The sequence below is a fragment of the Desmodus rotundus genome, chromosome 12, assembly GCF_022682495.2.
Source record: "Desmodus rotundus isolate HL8 chromosome 12, HLdesRot8A.1, whole genome shotgun sequence".
NCBI classification, from domain to species: Eukaryota; Metazoa; Chordata; class Mammalia; order Chiroptera; family Phyllostomidae; genus Desmodus; species Desmodus rotundus.
In genome coordinates this window covers 61,082,247-61,103,695 of record NC_071398.1, presented here as the reverse complement: position 1 = coordinate 61,103,695, position 21,449 = coordinate 61,082,247, and the positions used below count along the sequence as shown (strand labels likewise).

The following is a 21,449-nucleotide window of genomic DNA, read 5'->3' as shown; positions in this document are numbered from 1 at the left end:
AGAGCAGGAGGCTCCTGAAAGAACACCCCCATGAAGACTGAGGAGGAGGAAGGCAGAGTCGAAGAACCCAGAACATGAGCCCCTGGGGCTCCAAGTGGACTCTGGTGCCAGTCCAAAGCCATTAACACCAGGAATGAGAGACCCAGCCTGTCAGAGCCTGGGAAGCTGAGGGGAGTCGGGGGTAGACTTGGCTGGCACACACTGGCTGGGTGGTAGAAGGAGAGGCCCAGAAGTCCAGGGATTGTTTTGCACAAATTATGAGACCCACACATGGGCTGGAATGACAGAGATGACAGAAGTCAGCAGCAAGCCACTAACTCCTTCCTTCCTTCCTTCCTTCCTTGTTGAGATCCCGAACACTGAGCAGGGGCTGGAGATAAAAGTGTTGCCACATGGAGCATCTATAAATGAGAAAACAAGCAACACACCATCACTGTGATGAGTCTAATGCAGGGGCAACAAGGTGCTGTGAGAGCTTAAAGGAAAAGTCCAGGAAGGCTTCTCAGAGGAGGTGACAGTTGAGTGGGCCTTGAGGGATGAATAAGAGCTTGCCAGGCAATGGACTCGATACTAGAATGTCAAAGGGGAACAAAAAGGAGAGGATCTTCTGTCTAGAGGCAATTCCTATTGTACCTCATTTATGATTTCCCTTTCATGCTCCATTTTCTTTCTTATTAATGAGGGCCAAGCCAGAATTCCTTGTAGGGCCCTGTAATTTGACTCACACAAGGAAGTTCCTGCTTTCTTTCTCCTCTGAGCAAAAAAGTATTTACTCTGTTTGGAGCTGCCTGGTGCTAGGATTTCCTATAAGAAAGAAGAAGGCTCTCATTCCATAAATTGAGAGGAGGTCTAGTAATCCCGTGTCCTAGGAAATAAAATACACATGGGCCCTCATTTATACTAGAGTGTGGTTGACTGATACAAGACACTTGCCTATGCATGGGTTAGAAAGTGAAGAGAACAGAAGGACCCTGGAAATGTGCATGTGTGTGTGTGTGTGTGTGTGCTTAAGGGTCAATAAGATGGTGGCAGTTAGTGAGAGCCTCTGGCAAGGGGAAGAGAAAAACCCAAGATCAGAGATGAAGAGGACTACAGACCGATTCTCCAGTCCTGTCCAGGGAAGCCCAACTTGTCACAATCCAGCACACTGAGGCCTGGAGGGAGAGTGGTACCATTGGAACCTTTTTACCTACCCTGTAGGCTCAACATCCCACCCCCAGGCTCCCGGGAGCTGTTTGCCACCTGCTGTGGGGTCCTGAGAGAGCCCAGGTCCCTGATCAATTTGCCAGGAGCACAAACACTGTTGGCCCTCAGGGAAGGAGGCGGCCTTGGGGCACAAGGCTGGATGCCTCGGTGTCAGGAAGGGGGCTGGTTCTGACTCCTGTCCCTTGGTCTTGCGTGGCCTGGTACGCTGAGAGGATGCCACAGGCTGGCCACCAGATTTGAGGATCTCGGGGCAGCCTCTCCAGAGTGGTGTTGGTGGCAATGGTATAATTCTGCCTTCTGTAGCAACTTGGGAGCCACCACCTCAGGGAGGGCCGCCATGGCTACAGCTAGTCCAGGAGCAGCATCTCTGGGCCTCAGAGCCTCCTGGGCTCACGCCTGCTCTTCCCGAGGGGCACCTGGCCCAGCTCAGGCCCTGAGGATGGGGCTCAGCGTTTTTGTTTGGCTCCCTTTGTCTGCTCTGAACATTTGATCACTGACACTGAATTTGAAGTAACTGTCCTTAGGCCTGGGGCCTCAATAGGAGGACCCGGAAGGAGGTGCTATGGGGGAGTCTCTAGGGAGACATTAGGAATGCAGTGTATCTGGGGTGAAGGGGTCTCAGCTCCGTCCCGCAGAGGCCCCCGGAGGCCCCGGGGGTCTGTGTTCCCCGGGCTCAGGATGCTGCTGGAGTGGGGGCCGCTGTCCCACCCAGAGGCTTGGGCGGGATCAGGAGGCTCTGATTTCAGGAAGGACTCCATGGGGGTGGGGGGACTGGCCTGAGGGCCAAGCTGGGCCAGGCAAGTTCCAGTTCCAGGTTTTCCTTCCTTCCATCCTTCCGTTAATCTCTCTATCACCCCCTTCACTGCCCCTCCCTCTTCCTCTTTCCTCCCCTTCTTCCTCATCTCTTCCTTTTCCTTCCCTTTCTCTGTTCCCTGGGACATTTCCCTAAGCACCTGCTGTTCTTGGAGCGGCTGGTCCCCTGGGGAAGCCAGGGTGAATCCGATCCCTGGGGAGCTCACTGTGGGGGAGGGGGAAGCGTACAGGAACCTGAACCACCAAGTACAAATGCCAAGTTCCACAGGAAGAGGAAGGAAGAGCTCTGGGAACTCTCCTCCCCGCCCCCTTGCAACCCTCTTTATTCTGACAGTTTCTCGGGCAGGAAATGCATAATGTGAAGAGGAGAGCTTTCCCGTGTTCCCCTACGGCTCTCAGGAATGCCCTAGAAGTGAAGTGCAAAGCCAGCTGGAGCCAGAGCTGGGGAGGGGAGGAGGGAGGCTGGAGTTCAGCAGGGCCCTCTCCACCCGGTCGTTCATTCGTAAAAGATTGATGGGGCCCCAGCTCCGCGCTAGGCCCAGGCTCTTACAGGGAGGCAGGCGATAAGCAAATACGCCATTCCAAGGGGTCTCAGTACCATGGGGAAAATGAGCCAGCTGCAGTGACAAAAACACAGTGGGGGAGGAAACGGGGCCTCACCAAGGAAGTGACATTTGCAGCCAGACTCAGAGGATGAGAATTCAGCCCAGTAAAGGAGCCGGGGGAGCTGGCCTCTGTGAGGGGTCGGCGTGTATAAGCCACCAATGGTGGAAGAGATGGTGAAAAAAGGTTCAAAGTGCTTGTAAGCGAGGCGGGAGGTGGGGGCAGTGGGCTGAGGGAGGGAGGGGCAGGAATGCTTTGCAGGGGCAGGAAGGGCCCCCAACGAGCCTTCTGGGGTTTTATGAGAAATGCAGTGGGAATCCAGCCACTGAAAGTTTCAGCAGGGGAACAGGACCCCGCTTCCACTTTAAGAAACTGTGTCCTTGGCTGCTGGGTGGAGCCTGGGTGACCAGGTGAGAGGTCGTGCGGGAGTGAGGAGAGCAGGGGATGAAGACTGTGGGAATGTATTTCAGAGCTAGCTAATGGGTTGGAATGTGGGTGGAAGATATGGTGTTTTTGTTTCATCGACCGATCTTTGGGCCTATCTGCCCCATTGAACTGTGAGCTCCCTCAGGGCAGAGGTCCTGCTGGCCTTGTTCACTCTTGGTTCCCCCGGACACGGTACAGGCATTTAATAAAGACTTAATGCATGGGGAGTGAGTGAATTAATGAATGAGAGGGTAGGCTTAATGATGACACCCGTTTCCGGTCAGCCTTCGGGAGGCTGGGGATAGCACGCACAGAGGAGGGGACCAGGGGCAGAGGGGTGAGGTCTAAGCCCAGTGTCAGGGAGGCGGTAGAGGGGTCAGCGAGGGGCCCAGCAGGCAGTGTGAGTGGGCACGGAGAGCAGGAAGGGGAAGGGGGTTGGCTGTTTGGGTCACTATTAGCCCCCCAGCATGGAAAGCAGGAACTAGAATAGAGAAGAGGCTCAGTATGGGTTTGTTGGACGGACAGACGGATGGATGGATGGGGGGATGGAGTTGAGAGCAGAGTTCTGGGCTGGAACTGTGCATGTGGCTGACCCCAGTGCCTGGAAGGTGTTTAAGGTCATGGGAGTGAATGAGGTCACCTGGGAAAGAGTGTGGAGAGAGAAAGGAAGGGACCCCTGCTAGCCAGCCCATCACCCCAAGCCCAGTATTGCTGATTTAGGAAGCAGAGTCCCTGACTCAGCCAAAGGCAGCGCCTTGCAGTTGTGGAGTGGCCCTAGAAGCAGGCAAACATGGAAGAGGGAGGGGCTGGTTCCACAGCCCAGTAGGGAGAGGAAAAACTTCCGGCATCAGCAGAGAAGGCCTTTGCCCCATCTGACCTGCAGCCACAGGTCTCCCCTGGTTCCCTCTCCTCAGACTATGATGCCCAGCAGAGGCCGCCCAGGTGAGAGCAGGTGCCAGTCTCCCGCTGCCCTTGCTGGCCCTGGAGCAACACATGCTGCCTGGGGCCAAGGTGTGGTTACCACAGGCCTCAGGGACTCAGCCAGATCATGTGCCACCTACTGTGTGGGTCCCAGAGTGTGCACATATAGTGGCCTGGAGCTGGGACAGGAAGGCGGTGCTCACCATGATTACACTGTGGGGGAAGGCGTGCTGGGTACAGGCTGTCAACCCAGGCCCAGGGCGCCCAAGTCCCTCGGGACTAGACACACCACCAGTGCTGGCCTCCACCCTGGCCTCCACCGGGGCTGGCTGGGAAGAGGCAGACAGGGAGTCTAGCAGGGAATTCCACCTAGAGTTTAGGATTTTGAAGAAAGGCATGCTGGGAAAGACCTTATCAGAGTTGTTCTGACCTGGGTTCTGGGCTTGTCTCCACCACTCACTAGCTGGGTGGCCCCACGTGCGTCGGAACCTCTTAGAAGTGGAAGAGGTCTTCTAACTCCACCTTCCACGCTGAGCAGAGATTCTTCCCACAAACCCCGGGCACAGCATCCTCCAGCGTCTCTCCAAATGGCCAGGGACAGAACTCCTCTGCCCACAGGGCAGCCTGTTATTTGACGGTTTTGTTAGAAAGCACCCCTTTTTCAAAAGGCCTGGAAGGAGCCGACAGATGTCAATAGTATCACCTCTGTTGGGGAGGAGAGTGGGAGTGAGGGAGGGTGGCAGGGGCTGCCCTGTTAATTTGCTCTGAGATGCTCTTGATACCATGTGTTAAATTTTCAATGGCAAGGACAACAAGCAAGGTTCTTCGTCTGAACCCCGTCTGCTCTCCTAACATTCCGGGCCTCTGGGCCCAGGTCAGCTGCCTGGGACCCGAGAATAATCTAACCCGCTTCCTCTCAGATGCTCTTCAAGTACCTGAAGGTGGGGGTCACGTCTCCACCGAGTCTTCTAACTTGGTTTCCAGACAGGTCGCCACTAGTTGTCCCCTTCAGAGCAGAGACGATAAAACGGCAGAGGGGTGCAGAAGGGAGAAAGCAGTAGCTCCCTGAGTTGGGTGTAACCTCCTGCTAATTAAATGAAGAAGCCTGGGAAGACACCCTTCTCGAATTTGTGTTGTGTGTGGGGTGAGGTGGGGGAGGGGTGACTCAACCCTATCGCTCACTTCCTCAAGCCTTGGTTTCTTATCTACAAAAGTGGGAGACAATACCTTTGCTATGAGAATCCACTGACAGTGAGAACATAAAAACCTTAAAAAGCAGTCATCCCTACCCTAAGGGTTATGACTTAGGTGTTCCGTTCAGGCAGCAGCTAAGTGTCAGGCCCCTAGAGCCAGGCTCCTCGGGTTCAGTCCCAGCTTTGCCGCTTGCCTATGGGCTGTGTGACCTTGGAGAAGCAACCTGACATTGCGGGGCTGTTTTCTCCTCAGCGGAACGAGGATGACGACACCACGCATCTCAGAATGCATTTGGAGGAGCATTAGAGGCAAGGCCCAGCATACCATAAACATCCGCTGTTTGCTATTATTACCGTCTTACTCCTTCGGGAAATGAGGGCATTCATGGCACCTGTCTGAAAGGTGAGGCCATCCTACCACACTGGTCACAGTGGTTATTGGGGTGAGTTGTTTCCCAACCACCCCCATATTGGTAAGCAGTCATGAGTGGGGCAGGCACTGTCTCACTGTGTCTCAGGGCTCCACAGTTCCCAGCTCACTGAATTCTCCCCTGGGCTCCAGGCCGCCGACAGCATCTTTACTCCCATTTTACAGATGAGGAAGTCGAGGGTCACTCAGCTTCAGGCATCTGCCCAAGGTCACACCACGAGGGAGTGACAGAGCCAGGGCTGGAACCCAAGTCTCTCTGACTACTGAAGTCAGTCTCGATCACCTGGGTCCTGCCCTTTTAACCAGCTCCCTAGCTGGGGCTCCCCTCCAGCTGCAGGGACCACAGGAAGCCAAGCCTGGTCCTCCAGGAGAGAACTGCCTGCAGTTTCTGGGAGGTAGGAGGAGGGGCGCTCTCCTGCTTCTCACTGATCTCCCTGTCCCCCCTGCACCTGGCCCCTGTCCCCTCCAGGGATCTGATGGTGTCACCAGGACCCCAGCTGCATCTCCTGGGGTCCCTGCAGGACCACCGTGGCATCTGGTACCCTGGGGCTGCTTGCTGGTTGAGTTCTCAGCCCCTGATCATGGAATGGTTCCACATGATCTAAAAAAAAAAGGAAAAAAACCCCAGCCATTTTGGACGTGGGCCCTGATGCGTAATATCATTATGGAGCCAACCAAGTATCCCACCCCATTATCGCCCGCCAAGCTTCTGCGAGGCAGGCGAGCCTGGCTGCAAATGGCCTTCTCCTGTCTGGGGGGGTGGAAGCCTGACTTGCCCTCCACTGCCGGAGGAGAGGTTTTATCTTTAATTGACGACTGGCCGCCTGCCATGCCTTGCCTCTGTGGGCCCAGGCTCCAGGCCCGATTTCCCCTTACGCTTCAGGAACAGGCTTCCCCTTGCAGCTTCCCTGCCCTCAGCCCTGCCATCCTCACTCGGCCCCCCAGAGTGCTCTTGCCTTCTCTTGGTGTGGCCAGACGAGAAGAAGGCAGAAACCTGGGGACAAGAGACCCAGAGCTCCAGGAAAAGGGTGGGGCAGGAGCTAATTCCTTAGCACATCTACTGCATGTTGTGGAGATAAAGGGCCCCGAAACAGAGGCTACTGTTATCCCCATTCTATGGACAGGGAAACTGAGGTTCCCTGAGTTGTCCCAAGTGACCCACCTAAGAAGTGGCAGACCAAGACTTTAACCTGAGGCCCGTAAGACTCTATTGTGCCTGAAGTAGGAGTAAGAAGCAAGGCAAGAATAAGAACGCGCACCCAGGCCTGGCTACATAATTCTCAGGGCCCGGCGCAAAATGAAAACCCAGGGCCCCTTCTTCAATAGTTACTTGTCACTTCAAGATGGCAACAGCTGAGTGCGGGGGTCCTTGTGAGCAACTGCCCAGGCTCCACGCCTGTGAAGCCAGCCCTGTGTGTGCCCCTCTAAGTGTGACATTGAGGGACCACGTCTGACTGTCCCTTCCCACTACCCCAGCCTCCCCTCTCTGAGCCCCGGAGGTGTTCGTTCCCCAGCCCTCCGTGATCCCGTCTGTGCCACCAGTGCCTTGTCAGCCTTGCTTCGTTGGCCATCCAGACATCTCAATGACTGTGGCGTCCCTCCCCAGGGCCCTGGCCCACATAGAAATGGTGCGATCTGGGGAGGAGGGGAGGCCTCTTGCACCGCAGAGCAGGAATACAGTGTATCTCCCTACACAAACAGCAGCCTTGGCTTCCGCGGGATGGGGGGAGGCCCGATGGAGGGATCAGAATGCTGCCCGCAGGTGGGGGTCCCCGGCTTAGCGCGAGACCTCGGCCAGCTCACTTTTCCTCTCTGAGCATCTGTGTCCAGCTCTAAACGGACCATTCCTGGTGGGGGGGAGGTTAGGACAGGAGGGTGTGGCCTGTCTCTGGAGTTGGGACGCAAGCCCGGGGAGGTCCCCACAGACCCAGAGCTGGAAGGAGAGGCGGAGGCAGTCACTGGAACAGCAGGAGCAGCGGACGCCCCAGGTGTCTTTATTGAGAGCGGAGCACACAGCAGGACAGTCGAAGGCATGCAGACAGGGCGACGGGCGACGGGCCCCCGGCCGCGGCTTGCCTCAGACACATGAGAGGACACAGCTTTAGAAAAGGACCAACACCAGGAAGGGGTGGGGCAGGTGGGGAGTGCGGCAGAGGAGTGGGAGGGCTGAGGGAGGGGCAGAGGCCAAGGTGGAAGGGGTCACCTGGCCTCTGCTATTGCACGCGTCCTCTGGCCACTGGCCAGGAAGTACAGTATTGCAACTGGTCTCCGCTCGCCCAAGGCTTCCCCTTCTCAGACCCCTGAGCCTGCTGGGCAGACAGACCCCTTCCCCGCCCATCTGCCCAGCAGCATCTTTAAAAACAAGTGGACAAGAGACACAGAAAAACCCAACGTTAGAAAAGAAAAGACAAAATGCCCCCTCAGTCAAGGACACAGGTAAGGGTGGGGGGGAGTGGGAGAAGCTACAGAGAAGCCCCTGGAAGTCCCCCCACAACTGGGGCGTGGGGTGGGAGGTAGAACCCCAATCTGGGGTGGGGTGGGGCCAGTGGAGCAGTGACCCTGGGGGGTAATCTGGCCTTCCACAGGCCACCGGCCCACACCCCCAACAGAGTCTAGCCTGGGACCACCCAGCTGGACCGGCAGTTCCAGGCCCACTTTCCCTGGGACGTTCTAAACACACGCACAGCAGAAACGAGGAATCCGTGAAGGAAAGGGAACAGGGCCTAGGGGAGGGTCAAGGGCTTGGGGAGACAGCCTAACGAAGACAGACCACCAATAGCACGTGCACTACACACAAGAGTATAGTATGTATGAATATAGATACTATATGTGCATATATATCTCTTCAATGTACAACAGAACAGAACGTCAGACCCGGATGGCTCCAGGCCCCGAGGGTCACACGGGAGGTTTTCCATCAGTCTTGTGCAAACAAGGATATCTGCGTCTTTCCCAGCGAAAGATTCTTGCCTGGGTTCCAGAGTTCCCCTAAGCCTCTGGCTCTCTGTCTGTCTGCCTGTCTCTCTCACGCTGGTGCCGCTTTAAGAGAGGGTGAGCACTTCAGCCTGGGCATAGTTGGACGAGAGGGCGTCTTGGCAGGTCTCTGTGTTTAAAGAGCACAGGTGTGAGACACTGGGACGCACGCTTTCGGCCCAACATTGCCTTCTGGGGGCGGAGGGCAAGGCGTTCAGCAAAAGGAAGGGAGACACAAAGAATGAGAGGTTAGAAGGAGGCAGCTGCCAACCCACAGGCTGTAGGCAGGCGAGCAGGCCAGGAGCAGAGCTGGACAGCACGGGGGCCCAGGGCTAAGAGGCCAGGAAGAGCAGGGATGGGTCAAGGTACGGGGGAAGCCCCTTCATTGTCCCTCTGCCCACCCAGCTCTGGGCCGATGGGCCTCCCAGGTGATGTCACAGCTCATCTCCATACACGCTGAGGGAATGAACTCCGGGGTCTTCAAAGCTCCAGTGCAGTGGAGAGAGGGACCCCAGCTGTGCAGCCTGGCAGGAGGCAGGGGGTGGGGAGAGGTTCCTGCTTGGCTTGTAACCCACAAGCCATCACCCAGGCTGTCACCTGCCCCACTTGGGCTCCCTCCCCCCTAAAGCTCCATCTGCCACCACCACCTGGGGCCCTGCCATTGTTCCATGGGGCTTCCACGGGGCTGCCACGGCCTGCCCAGCCCCCTTCCTCAATCTGGCAGGAGCACAGGGAGGGTCAGGAGAGAAAGCCGGAAAGCAAAGCCCTCAGGGAGCCCTCTAGGCATTCCCCGCCAGCCTGCCAGGTCAGTGACCCGGGCCTGTTCTTCCCCTACCCTCCCAGTGCAGGCACAGCTGGGACCCACAGGGAGGCTGCTGCGGGGGCAGGGACTTTGGAAGGTGACGCTCTCTGCCAAGATCAGAGGCCCTCCTCTTCCAGGAAGCCTGTGAATGGCAGCCCCCCTCCCAACCTCCTCCCATGCAGCCAGGGCCCTGGGCTGAACAGACACCTTCCCCTCTGGTTCCAGCTCACAGCCACTCCTCTCAGAAGCCCTGGAGGCTGAGAAGTGGCCTCTAGGGTCGCCAGGAGCCCTGGTACAGACTGGGAGGTAAGGTTAACAACCCCTACCAAGCTGCTTCCCTGCTCTGCAAGGAGAGGCCGAGCCCCAGCTATAGAGGAAAGGCTTCTAGAAGCCAAATACAGGTCCAAGTCAGGATGCAAGGTGAAGTAGACTGTGCTCTCAGATTGTCCCAGAAGGGAGGGCCCTCCCGGAGGCAGGAGGCTCAAGCCCCGGGCCAGGCTGTGGCCCTGCAGGCATAGCCTCCCCAGGCAGAGCCCAGGGTCTCTGTGAGCTCCAGAACCTTCCCCAGCGCCGTGGGAATGCTGAGGTCCTGAGAAGTAGAGGGGCAGACAGCCTACTCGGCTCCCCCGTTTGCTAGGGTCTGGGTCTCCCCACGGGGGACAGGGGGCCGGGAGGGACGTGTGGGAGCCCCACTCCCAAGGTACTGGGGGCCCCAGCCTGGCACTCCTGCATCATGTCGCCCAGGGACATCTGTGCCTGCCACAGGGGTGCTGTGAGCATGCCCGTCCCTGTGGGAGGGAAGGAGGCGGCGGGTGCCGTGGAGACCTGGGCTCCTGACAACTGCGGGCTGCCACCGAAATAGCCACCTCGGTTCCCCGAAGCAGAAACGCAAGTCAGAGGGAAATAGCTGTGGGGCCGCACTAAACTGGACACCTCGCTCACCGTGTCCACCAGAGCCGGGCCCCTGGAGCCAGGGAGCCCTGCGGGGGCAGGGCTGAAGCAGTCCTCACCAAGGAGCAGCTGGGCCCTCGCACTCGGCCGTGGGGGAGAAGCTACTTGGCCTCTCCATCCTCAGCCACAGGGCTTTCCTCTCCCTGTCCCTTAAAGGGACCCGTTCCTTCTTCATGGCGGTCGCACGGGTACCCCTGTATCTTCTCAACTCTTAAAGCAAGGGGGATACAGGCCCCAGAGACCCCAGAAAGGCTGGGCCATCCCAGCTCCCACCTGGGACAGACCTTTCTGGGAGGCACATTCCTTGTCTGCCTGAGGCTGAAGGAGACTCGGAGAGGAGGCTGCCGGCCCTCCAGGAGATGATCTGACCCTTCTGCCCAGTTCGCCTTCTGGGGTGGCCCCCAGACTTCCCAGCATCCTCCCGAATACTGTCCTGCCATACCTATCTCTGCCCATCCTGGACGAAGCAGCTACTGCCTTTACTTAGTCATTCCCTCCACGAAGTTGCATAATCTGACTCTAAAAATGGCCAGGCACACGGCTCTGCTGTCAGGGCTCATTCCCATCAGGTGGAGGGGAAATGCCGCCCCTCCATCCCTGGGCTTTGGAGGGCCTGCCCGGGGAGCCCTGCTCTGTGCACTACTGGGGGGTGGGGTGGGGGGCTGGGGCTCAGGCCTCCCTGGGAGTGGCAGGGTGCTCGTGTAGGAGTGGTGGGGGCGGCGGCTGTCCCCACACTACCCCTGCCCAGGGTGCACCCCAATCACAGTGACTCACAAATCTGTTGTGCTCCTGGGCTCGTCAGGTAAATGAATACACTTAATTATAGAAATTAGATGAGTCTCTGGTTCTGGCAGCAATTCAGAGCGCAGAGGCTGGGTGGGAGCGGCAGGCGACTCAGAGGCTGGGCTGGGAGTGTGAGGCAGGGAAGGGGGAAGGAGAAACTGTCGTGGAAGCAGAGGAGGGAGCAGCGTGGTGAGGGGTGCCGAGGCTCGGAGCGCAGATGGGATGCTGGGCCGTGCCGCCGGGTGTCACCCCGAAAGGAGGGCCTCCCTGTCCCAGGCAGCCTATCCTGGGGCTTGGACTCTAAGGACCCCACCTGTGCCCCTGGCCAGAGCTGGAGAACAGCAGCCTCTTCTCCGAGGGTGGGAGGCACTGCTCCCCTCGGGAGAGAAGGCCCCTGGACACTGGCAGAGATGCCCCACGGGATGCCCCCTTATTCCTTGCTGGTCTGGGTGTGGGGCGGACAGACAGACAGACAGAGATGTTTGGTTGCAGGCTGTTGCTTACTGGTTGAAGGCCACAGGGAATGGAAATATATTTGCTGTGATTAAGGTGGGACCCTGTGGGAGAGGCGGGGCTCAGGGTCACAGGTCCTGGGGGTGTGCTGGCCCCTCCAGCTCAGGATAGGGGCCCTGAGAGTAATCTCCCCCTGCTTTCAGACCCAGACCCGAGCATTCTGGGGAGCTGGGTCCTGTGGAGGAAGCTCGGGGTCCTAAATTCTCTTGCCTCTGGCCCAGGTCCCTTGGGCCCCAGGAGGAATGGGGGCTGGCAGGCATGGGTGTGCTGCTTGTGAGTTCAGGCCCAGAGGCTGGAGGGCCAAGGCACAGCTACGAGGCCGAGTGCCTGGGGGATGGGCTGGGGAGGGGGTGGGGGGGGAGGGAGAACAGGAGCTTTCTTGGAGGGTAGGGCGAGCTGAATCGCGATGCCAGTGGAGACAGCCCCAGGCTGGTTGCAGCCGCTCCCGCTAGGTTGTTTAGACTCCTGGACTTTTCACAGCCTTGGTGAAGAAAAGGCACAGGGGTCAGAGGGTGTGCTCCTCCCCTGCGCAGCTCCAGGGCATCCACGCTCTGGGGGGGCCCCCCTGCAGGGAAGGCCTACCTGGGAAAGGCTTCCTGACTTCCCCTGGTCTCCGGGTCACCTGGGCTCCTTAGAACAGACTCCAGGGCCGCACACCCAGCTGCCCTTTGCCCTGTTGTGTCCCCAGCTGAGTGCCTCTCAAGCTACATGAAGACCCCAGCACCCTCCTTCCTCAGCCTTTAGAAGCCTTAGTGAACACCTGCCACCTTCCTCCCAGGGAGCTCTCACTCTGATGCGTGCACAGCTACAGGCGGACAAGGGGGTCCGCGCCAGTGGCTGGCAGAGGCCTGTGCCCACCCACTTCTGGTCCTACACGACGCCTGAGTGCAGAGGAGTGAGCACGGCAGAGTCTGGCACAGGGAAAAGTTGCCGAGCGTGCTGCACGGCCTGTTTCCCAGCAACCCACCTGTTCCCTCTCGAAGGTTACTCTAATTGGCTGAGCTACACGGTTGTTGCCAAGAAGCAGTGTGGAGGCATCTTGAAAATAGAGCAGCCAGGCCCCACGAGCACCCAGAGATCTGGTGGTGGGATGCAGGCACCATGCATGCCCATGTGCGACCCCTTCCCTGGGAGCCACCCGCTCCCCATACCTCGAGGTCCCTCCTGACGTGCACCCTGGAGGCCTCTTCCACTGTGTTACCGACAACGAGGCCCTTACAATGCACGGGTGAAAGCAGGGCTGCTCAAGTCCTGCACGAGGGAGGGGCCCCTCCTCACATTCTGGGCAGGCCACTTCGAGTGCCCCGGCCAGGGCAGGGGCCAGGTCTGAGCAGGACACAGTGGAGCCTCTTCGTGTTTGGAGTGGGGAGCAGGGGAGAGAGACACCTCCAGAGCCAGAGGATTGGGGCATGCAGAGGCCAGGGGTGACCAGAGGGACACAGGAGAGGGTGCAGCGATCTGGGCACAGACACCTGCCGCCCTTCGGCTGGGGCCTCTCCTCTGGGCCACCTCCTTCCAGCTGCCAGGTCGCAGCCTCTGCTTCTGACAGCCAGCAGGGCTTAGGCTGATGCCCCTCAGGGCCAGGTTAGGGTTCGGGTGCCCTGGGGATCTTGTGGGAGCGGGGGCACTGAGAGGGCCAGGGACAGGGTCCTGGGAAGGTGGCTCTGGAGGCTGCATGGCTGGACAGGCCAGGGGACATCCTTGGGGGGGACTGACATCACAGGCTATTCCTGCAGCAGCCACTGCCCCTGCCTCAGTCAACCCAGACTTGGTCTGGGGTTTGGGGACAGTGGGAAGTGGCAGGGGGACTGGGCTGGAGGAAGGCTCATTAATAGGTGGCCCAGGAACCAGGGCACAGCTTTGTTTGGGGGCAGTTTCAGGGTGGCTCCTGAAACCAGACAGGGTGTTCAGGGAGGTTAGTTCACTGGTCAGGGCAGGAAAGACAAGAAAGGTCATTGGCGGGGCTGGGAAGAAGGAGCACCTGGCCCGGAGACTATGGTCCCCAGCCACCACTGGCCCTCGGCCGTCCTTGATCGTTCCTGCCCCTCTCAGGCCAGCAACCCTGGCTCCAGCGCCTGGGCCCACTGATGGCACTGCAGCCTTCCAGGACAGGAGGCCATGGGTGGCCCCCTTGTGCTCTCCAAGTTCTTCAGAACACTCTTCAGAGGGGACCCACTCTCCCTGCTCCCTACCCCTGGTCACCCTGTGGCTCTACTCAAGTCATATCCTAGGGGCTTTCAGAGCTGGGTGAGCCCCTCCTGGGTTCCAGGCCCCCCAGGGCAGGACGGAGGAGGTGGGCCTCCCCAGTGCTGATGGGACTGCTTACTTGGGGAGCCTCAGCTCTCTGTAAGGGAGGCCCAAGGAAAGGCAGGCTGTGACCCTGGAAGCCGGGCCTGAAGGTCTCAGCAGGAGCCAGAGGAGAAGAAGGTAACAAACTGGGGGGTGGGGCAGGGACCCCGATCTCACGTCCCCTCGCGGTCAGCACTTGTCTTCCCTGGGGGCACCTGGGGAGCGGGCTGTGGGTACCTTCTGGGAATGCTACAGGCCTTTCTAAGGAAATCAGGGACTGGGGTTCAGGGCAGTCATCCTAAAAGTGGGGGCGTGTCCAAGGCAGAGGAGATGGAGGCCACGGCCTCAGGGGCGGAGGGGACCTCAAGCTTGGTGGGGGACACCGAGGAGCCCCAGGTCCATGGGGGCTCCCCCACTGCCCTGCCTGGGGAGCCGTACCTTTCCGGACACTCCCGTCAGCACAGGCATAGTCCCCAGCGCTGAGCAGGAAGCAGGCGGCTGCCTTCTTGTTCCTGTCTCGCGTGCCGGAGCCGCGCAGGGCCCGTCGCTCCTCGGGGCTGGGGGCGGAGGCCAGCGGCTGGGTGAGGCCGGCTGCCTCCTCGTCAGACAGCACCACGTTGGCTTCCCCGTTCTGCTTGGAATCTAAAGGGGCAGACAGAAAGGACACTGTGTGAGGGCTGTGGACCCTCCTCACAGGTCACTTGGGGTCCGTCAGATCCCAGACTAGTGTGTTACTTCTCTACCCTGAGGAGGGGGCCCAGGGCATGGGCCTGGGCCTGGGGCAGGGGGCAGGATGGTGGCATCCCTCCCACCCTCGGCCAAGCACCTTTCCTGGGAGATAGGCATCCTGAGCAGGGAGTCCCAGGTTGGCTGTGGCTGCCCTGGGAGATGGGCCCAGGCAGACGGTAGACCCTGCTCCTTCCTTGGTTCTGGCTCAGGCTGACACTTGATGAGCGTACTCCCTTAGAAAATGCCTGGGGTGCTGGGGTGCTGGGTGGCCCTGCCAAGGTGACACCAACAGAGTAGCTTCCACAGCTGTCGGCCCGGACCCCCTGAAGGCACAGTTACTCTTGTTCACCAGGCACCTGAGCTAGAGAGCTCTCTATGCTTGGGGCTCCCCTGGGTCTGGGGGATGCTGTGGTGGAAAAGAGCCCATTCGGCTCTCACTGCTGTGGGCTCTTTGCCCCAGGCTCCCTCAGGCAGCAGCCCAGGCAGAGTGGAGCCCCTGGGTCTGGAGAAGGGGGCACCGCTTGTTCTGAAGGCAGCGGTCCGGCATTGGCCGGCAATGCCCTGACTGAGGCCGCGCAGGGAGGGTCCAGCTAAGGCATGGCCGACAGCCACAGGTCAGTGAGCGCTGAGCGCTGGACTGCAGACTTGCACACTGTGATACCAGGTTTCCCTCTGAGCCCTGAATGGGCCTGGGGTACAGCTGAAAGTCCCTGGGGTACCGGCCAGGGATCTCTATTCCTGGGGCACAGGGACCAGGAAGGAGGTAGCACTTTGGTGGGGCACGGAGGGGAGCATGCCGGGTTCAGAAGTCCCAGACCCTACCCTAAATGGCTTCGGCATGAGTGGTTTTGGCATGTGTGATGGGCACCCACCAACAGGCCATGGGTGAGTGTCCCTGGTCAGGCACCTGTGTCTGAGGACGAGTCCCACTTTGCCCACAGGGCCTAGGCAAGGGCTGCTACCTCAGTGTCCTGGCCCACCCCCAGGTCCCCAACGGCCTAGCACCCAACAGCCCCCAGTACCAGGAATCCCACTTCCCTTAGGAGCACACCCCACACCCACCAGTTAGGTACCCCCTCTGACCTAACTCCACCTTGCCAAGAGTTCATTAAGCCAACCTCCTTTCCCATCTCCTGACTCAGGTGGTGGGGACGTTCCCCGGAGGCCCCTCCTGTCCTTGAAAAACAGGGTTCAGACACACAGGCCCTCCTCGTCCAGGACCCGGGGACCGGTTGCTGTGACCTTTCCCAGCCCCGCCTGGGCCGCTGCCTCGGGGGCCCTTCCGGTGCCCTGAGTCCCCAAGCCCAGGACTCGATCTAGATTGTACCGCACAGAAGGCAGCTTCCCACTGCTGTTATGGCCGCAGGTTTATCAGGCCGAGAGCCGGCAGACGCGAACCCATGGAGACGTGATTCCTGTGTCCACGCGCCTGGGGAGAACAGCATGCTGCTCTCCAGCCGACAATGGCAGTGTCTGAGATTTGTAAAGTGGGTTTAATGTCTCAAGGACTTTTGTTTCTGTCATTTGTTTGGCTCTCATCAAAGGCCTGGGGGTAGGGTATTAATATCATTCCCATTTCACAGGTGAGGAATCTCTGCCCAGAGAGGGTGAGCGACTGGCCTTAGGGCACACAGCAGAGTGGGCAAGATGAGATTAGAAACCTGGGCTTCCACCTTAAAGCCCCATGTACAGCCCACCACAGCCTCAGTTCAGCGGGATACTCACGCCACAGACCCTGATGCTCAGGGAGCTATCAGAGAACCAAAGGGGAGAAAGAGTTGGCCTCAGAACTTTGCCCTCATAAAGGCACGGGCTACGCTTAGGGCAGTTCAGAGCAGGCAAGTGCAATTCCAAATTCCAAGGGCGGAGGGTCACTGGGGGGCACCCTCAACCATGGTGGGAGAGGTGGCCTTCCCTCCCCACCTCCAGCCTCACCTGCCCGCTTCCTCTCCACCACACCCTCTGCCTGGGCAGGGGGGCTGGTATCGCTGTAGGTGCTGTCCCGGGGCGAGGTCTCCTCGGACTTGCAGTAAATGGGTGACTCGAGCTGGGGCGGCCGGGGCACATGCTTCTTCCGTTTCTTGGGCAGCTTCTGCTTGGCCATGGCCAGGGAGTAGTACATGCCGAAGTTGTTGACAATGACCGGCACGGGCATTGCGATGGTGAGCACCCCGGCCAGTGCACACAGCGCCCCAACCAGCATCCCCGACCACGTCTTGGGGTACATGTCCCCGTAGCCCAGCGTCGTCATGGTGACCACAGCCCACCAGAAGCCGATAGGGATGTTCTTGAAGTCGGTGTGGTCGTTGCCCCTGGGGTCGGAGGGCCTGGCGCCAATGCGCTCGGCGTAGTAGATCATGGTGGCGAAGATGAGCACGCCCAGCGCCAGGAAGATGATGAGCAGCAGGAACTCGTTGGTGCTGGCGCGGAGCGTGTGGCCCAGCACACGCAGCCCCACGAAGTGGCGCGTGAGCTTGAAGATGCGCAGGATGCGCACGAAGCGCACCACGCGCAGGAAGCCCAGCACGTCGCGGGCTGCCTTGGACGACAGGCCACTCAGCCCAACCTCCAGGTAGAAGGGCAGGATGGCCACGAAGTCGATGATGTTCAGCAGGTTCTTGACGAAGTCCAGAGTGTCTGGGCAGCACACGATGCGCACCAGGAACTCCAGCGTAAACCACAGCACACACACGCCCTCGATGTAGGTCAGGATGGGCTCGGTCTCCACCTCCCGCCGGAAGTGCACGCTGGTGGTGTTCCCCACGCGGTGGACCTCCGTCACGTTGCGGTCGATGTTGAAGGCCTCGTGCGTCTCCAGGCAGAAGGTGGTGATGGAGACCAGGATGAAGAAGAGCGAGGCGAAGGCTACCACCTGCGGGTGGGGGAGAGAGTGGGGACAACTTTAAGATGGGGCGGGCAGGCCCAGCAGGGACAGGGACCTCTCTGCATGTAGAGGGTGGGGACCTGGATCACCAGGTGGTCCGTTAGAAATGGTGAGGGGTGGGATTAAAGCAGAGTCAGGAGCTAGAATCCCTCCTCACAGGGTCTTCATCCACCTCCATGGGTGCTTTAAGGCAATATTTCCCCATCGTTGCTGCTCTTAGCTGGAAGCCCCTGACAATAGCCGCCCGGGCCAGCTCACTGCCCAGCGCAGCCCACCTGTAACCCAGGTAGGCTTCAAGGCTTTTCTGTCACGGGTGGTGAGTCATTGGAACCTTGATAGATGCCATTCTGCTCCTGGAGGTCAGGGCGGGACCTGTGACTCTGCATTTCTGACAAGCTCTCGGGCCAGGCTGCCTGCGCACACACCCAGCTTTGGAGCAGCATCTAGGCTTTGAGGCCGTGTTCCTCCAAGTGGGACCCGGGACCCGCAGCTGAGCGTCACGGGGAACTAGTTAGGAGTGCAAATTCTCAACCCCTACCTGAACCCCCTGAATGAGAAATGCTCGGGGGAGGGCCCCACAATCTGTTCTAACACACCTTCCAGATAATTCCGAGACACACTCAATTTTGAGGTCCACTGCATTTTGGAAAACACCCTGAGGCAGGGGACTAGAGGGAATGACTCCGGGCCTCTTTCTGCCAGCTGAGCCTATTAAGCGCCAGCCACGACCCACCTCTAGAAACCCCAAGTTCAAGCCCCTCTTTCTTGCCTCTCACTTTGGGGTGTCCCAGCTGACCGCCCTGCCAGTGAGCAGCGCCTGAAGGAAGACAACACGCTCCATGGCGGGAGGCAGGGCGGTCTGGCCAGAGTAGCCGTCCCTCCCCCTCCCAGAGCAGGCATTTCCTGGACCATGAGCTCTGAAGAAGAAACTGCCCCCACCAGGATCAAAGCGTGGCAGCGGCTGGTCCCGACAGCTGTTGGGGTCTCGGGGAGAACCACAGGGGCACTCGGCAGAGGAACAGCTGGGCTTAAGTGCCCAATCATTATGAATGGAGATGAAATGCATGTGTAATAGCACCAATTATGGAGCCTTCATCTGTGATTCATGCGATGCCATTCACCACTGTCAGGGCACCAGGAGCCAGGGTCCAGGGCCTGCCATGCCGCCTGTTCTGCTTGGTGGGTGGAAGCAGGGGGGCTTCCTCCCTGAATACAGGGCTGAGCCACAGTTGGTGGGTGACAGAGGATGTGGCACCCCCGTGTCTGCCCCATGCCTGATTTCCACACCGCCCTGGCATTGCCCTGCCTAATGACGCCTCTCAGAGCTGCTCTCCTCCCTGGGAGCCTGCACCAGGAGGGGGCGGTGTGGGGCACGCGCCTTGTTCTCCCTGCCACAAAACACCAATGGAGGGCACAGGGAGGTGGGGGAAAACGCCGCACATCCAGGGCTCTGGAGCAGGAGCCAGTCTGAGGAGGGAACTTTGGGAATGAACAGGTATCAGCTGTCTCTTCTGTGCCAGGCACAGTGGGGCCCTCCATGTGCGCTGTCGCCTTCCGTCCTCCCAGGGATCCTGTGAAGCAGACCAATCTTCCCACTTCATGAAGGAGGAACTGAGGATCAGAGAGGTTATACATCTGCCTAATGTCACACAGCCTGGAAAGCATGGAGACGACTTGAACTCAGCACTGCTTCACGTCAGAGGCTGTACCTTCTCTTCACACCCACCCCCACCCCTTCCAGGGCAGGGCCGGTTCACAGGCCTGGGAAAGCCTTCTCTGACCTGTCACTGAGGCGCCCTGATGACATGTCACCCTTCGGGATGCGGACCTGTGGCTTAGGACAGACACCCGTCTCACACTAAGACTCATTTACACTTGACCATGGGCAGGCTGACCAGATAGAGCATGGAGGAAGGGCGTGGCAGACACTCCCTCCACTTGACCACTTTGCTGGAGCTTCTCCTGCCTGCTCTTCCCCACGAAGGTGAATTTCAAGCTCCTTTCCTGGCCTCGATGTTCGCCCCCCCGGAAGCAAAGGGCATTGGGGTCAGCATGTCCCAGCGCTGCCAAGAAGCATGGGAAGCCGTCACTTGCTCCCTCTGAGGAAAAACTAGCCAGGAGAGTTGCCCACCTGGGAGCCCAGTGTGAAGGTAGTTAGTGAATTAGAAAAACAAGCTCAGGAGCTGCCAAGGGGTGGGGCGGATGGGGGAGGGCAGTGAGGTCCGCGTGGCTGGGCCACGGTCACCTGCAAGGGCCTCCCTCCACTGCTGCCCCAGACCCTTCTGCGGCAGGTCCAGTGAGTGCCGAGCACCCCACCTGCACTAGGATTTACCCCCTGAATTTCTGCCGTGTTCACTCACTTTAGCTTTTTTTTAACACCAAGCTGTCCCATCCAGTCACCTCTATCCCTCAAGGCCACCTCTCATAAAATGAGGGCAGGTAAAGGGTAGCCACGTGCATCCGCTTCTCACGGGCAACAGAGGCACCAGAGAGGTCAAAAGACTCGCTCGGGGCGGACCTGAGGCCAGGTCTCCTGCCCCTCCGCTCGGAGCTCTTTCCAGTTTGGCCAAACACGTGGGACAGTCCACTCCTCCTGTATGGCACCTAGAGGGGCCTCTGTCTCCCCTCCCACCTCTCCGGGGCTGGCAGCAGGCGCCAGGCAGGCCCAGGAAGCCCTCCCTCTGAGGAGACAGGCGGACCTGAGGCTGAGCCATGACAAAGGTGGGGATGTGGACTCTGGCACACCACCCTTCAGGGCCCCAATCATTCCTTTCTCCCCTACGTTACTGCCCAACATGACTGTTTGGTAAGTGGGGCCCTGCCTGCAATAGGGGCTGTGACCAGGCTGTCCCCTCTGGTGCAGGCACAGTGCTTTCTCACCTCCCCCCACCATCCTGATTGGGGGTGGGGGTCTTCCTGGGGCAGAAAAGGGCCCGGGGAGGAGGTGGCACCACCCTGGTGGCGGGTCAGGGCCTCAAGCCTCCCGTTCAGTCCCCACCGGGCCATCCCACACAGCTGGCAGTGTTCGTGAAAGCTTCCTTCCCACCGGCACCTCCCAAAGGGAACCACTCTCCTCCAAAGAGACTCAGGGCACGACTCTGCTGGAGGTCAGAACTGCCCAGGCAGAAAATGCCAAAACGGCCAGGCCAGGCCAGGCCCGCGTGAACTGGCCAGGCGGAGTCAGCTCCTCTCCTGGCAGCTGGGAGGGTGCAGGGTCGCATCACCTGGGACAGGAGGGGCCTCGGCTCTGGGCGGGAGACCACTGCTCCTCCAAGCTCGCTGCTCACTGTGGGCCCCTCAGGCTGGCTGGCTGGGGACACTCCCGTCCCCAGAGCCCCAGGTATTTCAGCTAGTGGCCCAGCGTTGCGACCAGCCTCCTTCACCAAGCTTATCCTTGGATGGTCCTTGATGAAAATGGAAAGCCACACACTTCTGGGCACAAGTTGGGCTCCACTGCTTACTTCCTGGGAAACCCTGGGCCAGTTTCTTAACCTCTCTGATCGCTGTTCATCAAACAGAAAGTTGAGCACCTACTACGCGCCAGACACTCTTCTGGGGGCTGAGGAAGAACGGGACAAAAAACAAGACTACATTCTAGTGGAGGGAGACTGTCAACAAATGGAAAAGTAAAATATACAGTGCATCAGAGGGAATAAGCATCAGGGAGAAAAATAAAGACAACAGGGGGTAAGGAGCGTGAGGGTGGAGGAGCCGTTTCAAATAGGGTGCTCGGGCCAGGCCTCAGTGCCAAGGTGGCGCCCAAGCAGAGACTGAAGGAGCTCTGAGAGCACCCAAAGGAGGGGAGAGGCAGAGGGAACAGGCAGGGCAAAGGCCCTGAGGCTTCAGCACGCTCAGTATGCCGAGGGGCTGAGGGTGGTACTTAACCTTGGTGGTACTAACCTTGTAGGGCCCCTCTGAGGATGCACAGAAATG

At 59.2% G+C, this 21,449-nt stretch overlaps 1 protein-coding gene across 5 annotated transcripts in view; it reads right to left on the bottom strand.

Annotated features, from left to right (window-relative positions):
* KCNC4 (potassium voltage-gated channel subfamily C member 4) overlaps positions 1 to 21,449 on the bottom strand; it is a 30,330-nt gene that overhangs the window by 1,169 nt on the left and 7,712 nt on the right. Inside the window, exons 2-5 of one of the 5 annotated variants that reach the window (XM_053914628.2) lie at positions 16,568 to 17,504; positions 14,342 to 14,545; positions 12,766 to 12,865; positions 7,551 to 8,695 (exon numbers count right to left, since the gene is read on the bottom strand). In XM_053914628.2, coding sequence (XP_053770603.1) covers positions 8,653 to 8,695; positions 12,766 to 12,865; positions 14,342 to 14,545; positions 16,568 to 17,504 — 1,284 coding nt within the window. In that variant the 3' untranslated portion in view covers positions 7,551 to 8,652. Of the gene's footprint in view, positions 1 to 7,550; positions 12,096 to 12,765; positions 12,866 to 14,341; positions 14,546 to 16,567; positions 17,505 to 21,449 lie in introns of those variants that run through there. The other 4 variants (XM_053914627.2, XM_053914631.2, XM_053914629.2 and 1 more) reach the window with 4 other exon arrangements.